The sequence below is a fragment of the Ipomoea triloba genome, chromosome 2, assembly GCF_003576645.1.
Source record: "Ipomoea triloba cultivar NCNSP0323 chromosome 2, ASM357664v1".
Lineage (NCBI taxonomy): Eukaryota > Viridiplantae > Streptophyta > Magnoliopsida > Solanales > Convolvulaceae > Ipomoea > Ipomoea triloba.
The window spans coordinates 8,667,516-8,674,554 of NC_044917.1; the positions used below are offsets into that span (position 1 = coordinate 8,667,516).

A 7,039-nucleotide genomic window follows, 5' to 3' on the forward strand; every position below is an offset into this window, starting at 1 on the left:
TGAACATTATCAAGTATTTGATAACCCTCTTCCAAGTAGCCATTTCCCGTCACGTATTGACCTCTTAACGAGAGCACCAATAATATGACATTCAAGTAAAATTTATAACTCCACCATAAAAGCTAAGTCAATAGTACAAATTTAATTCAATTTAAGAACTACTTCACAATCTCTTGTGAAACTGATATACAATCATATTAACTTTTTTTTTTTCCTTTTCCATCATAAATTTTACTGAAATGTCAAGGCTTTGTAGAAATGTTATAATAAAGTAAACTTACTATGACAGACAACATTAAAACAATACTGTCATTGCAATATTATAGCATCTTGATATAACACAGTTGGACATATGTCGTTTATAGCAATAAATACAAGACAGGACTACCAGCCGGCTGCCTGCAATTACATTCAACTATTATTTTAAGCGATATCAACAACTCTTTCTTCCCAAAAAGGCTACATATGAACAACTCAGCTGAACACAGAGGTTAAACTTTTGTTTTCTGTAAACCAAGAGCCCTCCTCATTTTGAGAGGCTATTCCCACACTGTCGTTGGTGAGATTCGATCTCTGGTCTTTTTTCCCAAGCTTCACTCCTATGACCAACTGAGTTGCCCATGCCGGCTCGATATGAACGACGCTTATTAAAGCTATTTAAAAATTAAAAAAAAAAATTCTCTACTGCATAGTGTGCAATAACATTGTAAATTATGAATGCTATAATAGCAGCCTATAGAGTATTGATTGTATCTAAACAACAGGAAAACAGAGCAGCTTGGCTTTCTTTAATTCACAATAATTACAAGAAACCAACCAATAAAAACTGATGTGATCCTCTAATAAAAGCAGGATCCCAGCATTTTAAAACTTCCAACTAACATCAACTACTTGCCCTTCAAATTCTTCAATCCCCATAGGTTGGCTCAGTCAAGGTTTCTCCCTATCAATCACAGATAAACAACAAAATGTTCTGAGTTCTAATTAACAGATAGTTGTAAGGTTTAGGAGGTGAAAATGGAAGCAAACAGAGTAGTTGTGGCTGTTGCATCTGCTGCTACAGGTACTGTGATTCTGGCGGGAATATGTTTCTGGTTTTTCTATAGATTCATGATGGCTCGGCAGCGCAGAAAGAATATGTTGGGGTCGAGTTTTCGTCGAGAAGATTCTGGATCGGTGACTCTCCAAGAGTTCAGGGGAGCCGGAGCTGTGAAAGGGGTTATTGTGGATGACAATGGGTTGGATTTTATTTACTTGAGACGGTTGGATAATGGACAGGTTACGAGCTGTTTTTCAAAGATATGGGTGAATCCCATGGAAGAAGAAAAAGAAGAGGAGAAGAGGGTAGATGGTAGAGGAGAGAAGCCAACAAGTGTTTCTAAGCACATTCAAGAAACCCCATTACTTCAACATCAAAGCAATTTGGACTTTGCAAAAGAAAAAAAGGCTTTAGAGGAGTCACCTTTGCGTGTCAAGAATGTTCTTCCCCTGCCACCACCACCACCTCCTCCTCCTCCTCCACCGCCACCTCCTCCACCCCCAACGCCACCTCTTTCTCCACCAAAAAGAATTGCCAAACCTCCAGCAACGCCAGCGAGAACAAAGCCTTCCGCTCCACCTCCTCTGCCCGAGTCCTTGAAGCCACCTGGAGAGAAAGCAAGCAACCATGGTAAAGAACAAGCTTCAACAGAAGGAAACACAACACAAAACTGTGAAATCCAGGTCAAACTGAAGCCACTGCATTGGGATAAGGTTATTACTAATGCTGATCATTCATTGGTATGGAATGACATCAACACTGGATCTTTCCGGTATGTGCTTATTTCAATACAGATTTATCAATCCTTTTTGATCATTCGCATGAAAAACAAACAGTTGTTTTAGTATTATTTCTTAACTTCTATGCCTACATATCAGATTTGATGATAAACTTATGGAAGCTCTCTTTGGGTACAATGGCGCTGATTCTCAGAAATCCCCTCAAGGAACAAGCTCAGGTGGCTCAAAGCCTCCACCTTCTCAAATTTTCATTCTTGATCCCCGGAAATCACAAAATACAGCAATTGTAATCAAGTCTCTTGCAATCTCACGCGAAGAAATCCTTGATGCCCTACACGAAGGAAAAGGACTCTGTGCTGATACCCTTGAGAAACTTACCAAGATTTGCCCGACAGAAGAAGAAACAGTGAAAATACTCCAATTCCATGGTGACCCATCCAAGCTTGCTGATGCCGAGTCTTTTCTCTACCACATCTTGAAAGCAGTCCCCTCTGCTTTTACCCGCTTCAATGCCATGCTGTTTAGGTCCAACTACGATCCAGAGATTCTTGGCCTCAAGGAGACTTTGCAGACACTTGAACTGGCCTGTAAAGAATTAAGAAGCCGTGGAGTTTTCATGAAGCTTCTGGAAGCCATTCTCAAGGCTGGTAACCGAATGAATGAAGGGACTGCTAGAGGAAATGCCCAAGGGTTCAACCTTAACTCCCTCAGGAAACTTTCCTATGTGAAGAGCAATGATGGAAAGACAACTCTACTTCACTTTGTTATTGAGCAAGTGATTCGATCAGAGGGTGAGCGTTGCTGTACCAATCAGAAAATTACGGTTAGTGGACATGACCAACCAGGCAACGACACAGAACAACAGAACTCAAGTAGAGACTGGGAGTACCTCGCACTAGGACTGCCAGCATTGAAAAGTCTGAGCACTGAATTCTTGAATGTAAAGAAAGCTGCAGCCATTGACTACAATGCTTTCATGACTACATGTTCCACCATAGCAGTCCGGGTCAATGACATCTGCGAGCTTCTGACACACTGCAGAGATGGCGAAAGAACAGAATTCATGCAGGTGATGAAACAGTTTGTGGAGGAAAGCAACGAGGAGCTTAAAGTTGTGAGAGAAGAACAAAGAAGAGTAATGGAGCTGGTGAAGAGAACAACAGAATATTACCAAGCAGGATCTTCAAAGGATAAAGAAATGCAATCGCCACTTCAACTGTTTATTATTGTGAAGGACTTTCTGGAAACGGTTGATACTGTTTGTGTTGATATCACTAAGAAATTGCAGAGGAAGAAGGTGACGGGCGCTGAATCTTCCCCACCATTGTCTCCTAGACTGGGAACCCCCATGATGTTCAAAAACTTGGATGCATTTTTCACACCAAATAATCAAGGAACATTATCCTGTGAATCAGATGATGATTTCAGATGAAAAATCATGCTCATGTAGAATTTGATTAAGATAGTGGAAATAGAAAGTCTGTGTAGTTCTGACTTCCAATCATTGTAAGTTGGTTTAATAAATTCAAATTTTGAACATCACCCCATGCAAAATTTTGAACACTATTCTTTGGCTGAAGTGTGAATTGAGCAAAGAAAGCTCAAGCCCCTTATCTAAGGACTAAGGCATCACCTGTTGATTCAACCCTCTCACTTAATATCATCTGTGACATGGATCCAAGTTTTCCAACCTAAGCTAAAACTTCACTTTTATCATAAACCTTCCACCTCAGTACTTACAATTACTGAATCTATCTATGAGCTGAATTACTCAATTACCAGTAGAAACTACTAAATATCAAAATGGTTCTACGGGTGTGGCACACAAAGGAGCAGTTGAACACAAATTGCTGGGTGGTCCTTGTCCAGTTTAAATTAAAGGACAGGCATAGTTAAACTTGGGGAGTCAGGGTTGATATAGGACTCGCAGCCTACACTTCAGCATATCAAAGGCAGTTAAGCCATAAGGAGAGGGCATTCTTCTGATACCAAGCCACTGCCCACTATCAAGCAAAAAACATCTCAACCTGTGTAGATCAAATATTCAAATGCAATAGAATACCACATGTGGGATTAAAATAGGCATCCCTATGCAAGGGAATGGTGTCAAGACATAATTGCCATTGAATGAAAATCAAACTATGTTATTAATAATTAAATAAATAAATAAAACAGTCGATCACGCAAATCTGACTACATAAAACTGAAGAATTCCTTTTAAGATACAGATCATCATGAATATTAAGGAAAGGGAGAATGGAAGCGAATCTAGAAATGAGAGATAAACAAGTAGGAATAAGGGTTAGGGAATCAAATACAGTAGCAATGAAAAGCCCTTTTTGTGCATGCAAGCCGAAAAAATAATGATATTTTACACTAGAAGTGTTCAAATTTTGGCCATACAGCCACAAAGATAATTTCTATGGTCTACTCAGAAACTTTCTAAAAAAAATCAAAACAAGCAAAAAAAAATATTAAGGTCACTAGTTTAGTGTTACAAATCATCAGTGTTGTTTTAGGGTGGTGGTTGCCAATTTATAGACATAAAAGAAATCAAGCAATATTATAAAGATGATGGTTGCACAATAAGTAGACTATGTGTGTTTCTTGTATGTCCCCCACAAATCTGTTCACCTTTCTATATATAAGATTCTTTTTTTTCTTGGTACTTCATTTAAGCCACACAATGTACTTCATGCCCAAAAGCAAGCAAAAAAACACAATAATTGTTAATGCAGTGTCATCTTCTTTTATATATTTCATTTTAAGGTGAAAGGGAAGTATATATGTACACGGGCAAAACATAGACTATAGTTAAACAATTTTAACATCCATTATCTATGAAATTATAAAATACAAAACAATCAAGCACCTTAATTATTGATTCAAAATTTGCTAGTCAGGTAACAAGGTGCCAAGGGAAACAAGGGCGATTTCCTTGTAAATTGTAATCAAATTCAATGTACTCAATTTCTATACCTCCTTAGCTGAGTTTACTATATCTGCACAGGCACCCCAAATATGAACCAACAAGAATAATTCCCTCTAAGCTTTCAGAATCTTGTTCCTATATCAACATCTAATACTAGTATGAAAGTGTCAAACTCTAATGAGTCTAAAACAAATAAGAACAGACTCAGCTACAGAGAAAAAGATATCCAACATACATATTCATGGAGAAGACTTTTCTTTAGGACTTTTATATCATGCTAAAAGAACGAGCCAATTGAGGTTTCAGGCTGCCTCCATCCACAACTGCCTCCCCCTCGATAGGGTTACGGTCATACTGTTTCCTGCAACCAGGACAGCGCCCATCCTCTTCAAGAATCCTCTTGTGACAGAAGAGGCAGACTTTAAACCCGCATGAACAAGGGATAAAACTTGTATCTGTCAAATCCAAATCTTCATAGCATATTGGACAAGAAGAGGGTACCGATAAATTCTTTTGAAGCCATACTGCCCCTCCAGAAATATGCCGATCTGAATTCAATGGGAAGCTATACTGTTTGGGCAAACTGGGAAGATTCTGAGGGCGAAATGCATCATCAGCCCTCCATGCTTGGTAATTCACATGATGTTTGGGTGTCAATCCACCACTCTTTTCAACATTCGAAACTAGCAGGCCCGAGAACTCAGTCTGAGATATTGATTGCACAACATTATAATTTTCCTGTGCTGTTGAATCCAGACTACGGTCATGCTGCTCCTGCTTCTCATCTGTGGCAGCCAAAGCATCAGCAACAGCCTCCCAATCATCCAAGCACCCATCATCCCCTTCCTCATCACCACTCATGCTCCCTGAACAACACCCTCCTCCACCACTGCTGCTGCTGCTACTCCGGCTGCTGCTTCCAGTGAAGTTAGTCCCGGAATCATTTCCTCCCATGATGCTACTGGTATAGCTAGTGGGGCTGTTAGCAGGTGAATCCAAGTCGCTGCAATTGTGCACCAATCCATCATTATATTCCTCCACCCTAGTCTTTAACTCTAACTTCCCGATTGATTGGCCCCTCTCATTCACAACTTCCACCCTACTACCATGAGTCTCCCCACCACCATTCAGCTCCTCTTTAGGACCTTTGTTCTTCACTATGGAAAGACCCGATCACAAAAAGAAAGGAAAAAGAACTAAATTAAAATATAAATAAATAAACACCAACCAGATGCAAAACCAATGAATTAACAATAATTGAAACTATATAACACAATAATGAATTTATTAATGCCTGCAAATATAATAGAAACTTGCATACATTCAAATGAAGAAGAAGAATTCTTTACAAACCTTGAGAAAGCCACTGCTCGCGACGAGCATCAAGCTTGCTCTGCTTCAATTTTGCCAAACGATTACTCTGAAATTTTTAAAAAATAAAAACGTAAGGTTAAAAATAAAAATAAAAATAAAAATAAACAAGAATTGACTCAATCACATTGGAAATGTAAATAAACCAAAAATACGCACTAAAAATCACTAATTTGATATACAATAACTGTCAGCGTAGACAAAGAAATATAAGCTACCCTCTTTTTCTTGGAAAAATCGTTGGGGCTAGCAGAAGCAATGGGGACCAAACCATTGGCGATTGAATCGGAAAACATGGCTGCCACAACTGAGTTGACTCGGTGGATCAATGGAAAAACCCTAATTTGATCGGATTTAGAACTCAAAATATTGCGAGATAAAAACAATGCCGATTTAGAGAGAGAGAGAGAGAGGTGGGGGATAACGGAACTGGCTCAAAAACGAAGCCTTTAACTAGGTGAGTATATATTGCGACTTTGCCCTTCATTTTACCATATATTTACATGTGGCCCACCATGCTGATATTTTTTATTTTTTTCCCATGACAGCATGGAAATTTGGAAATGAAAGATAAGAATCAAGGAAAATAATATAGGTAGGAGTGTGCAATCGGTTAACCGTTTGATTAATCAAACCGTCTATTTTTTAAAGGTTTAACCGTTAACTGAATCAAGCTTTGTATTATCGAATTAATCGAGTTGAATTTTTTTTCGGTTAACTGAATAATCAAAGTTTTTTAAGCTAAAGTTTTAAATATTTAAAATAATACCTATAATAATAAATTCAATTAAAATAATACCTATAATAATAAATCCATAAGAAAACAAACACACCATAACAACATTATAAACATAAAAGCACAAATTATAAAGTCCAAACATCCACATAGATATATATATATATATATATATATATATATATATATATATATATATATATATATATATATATATATAT

General features: G+C 38.0%; 2 protein-coding genes and 1 long non-coding RNA gene across 3 annotated transcripts; 1 reads left to right on the forward strand and 2 right to left on the reverse strand.

Moving 5' to 3' along the window:
- Nucleotides 1-656: 656 nt before the first annotated feature.
- Nucleotides 657-1,502, reverse strand: LOC116009987. The gene is made up of 2 exons (XR_004096868.1): nt 1,463-1,502; nt 657-943 (listed from the first exon to the last, which is right to left on the reverse strand). It is a non-coding gene; the product is annotated as an uncharacterized LOC116009987 (long non-coding RNA).
- LOC116009984 (formin-like protein 8) lies at nt 943-3,326 on the forward strand. Its single transcript, XM_031249217.1, has 2 exons — nt 943-1,811; nt 1,918-3,326. Exons 1-2 carry the CDS (start codon nt 1,018-1,020, stop codon nt 3,209-3,211), a joined length of 2,088 nt encoding a protein of 695 aa, XP_031105077.1. The 5' UTR covers nt 943-1,017; the 3' UTR covers nt 3,212-3,326.
- A 1,302-nt stretch (nt 3,327-4,628) lies between these two features.
- On the reverse strand, nt 4,629-6,503 carry LOC116009985. The gene is made up of 3 exons (XM_031249218.1): nt 6,301-6,503; nt 6,065-6,131; nt 4,629-5,868 (listed from the first exon to the last, which is right to left on the reverse strand). Exons 1-3 carry the CDS (start codon nt 6,376-6,378, stop codon nt 4,979-4,981), a joined length of 1,035 nt encoding a protein of 344 aa, XP_031105078.1. The 5' UTR covers nt 6,379-6,503; the 3' UTR covers nt 4,629-4,978.
- Between the last annotated feature and the right edge of the window lie 536 nt (nt 6,504-7,039).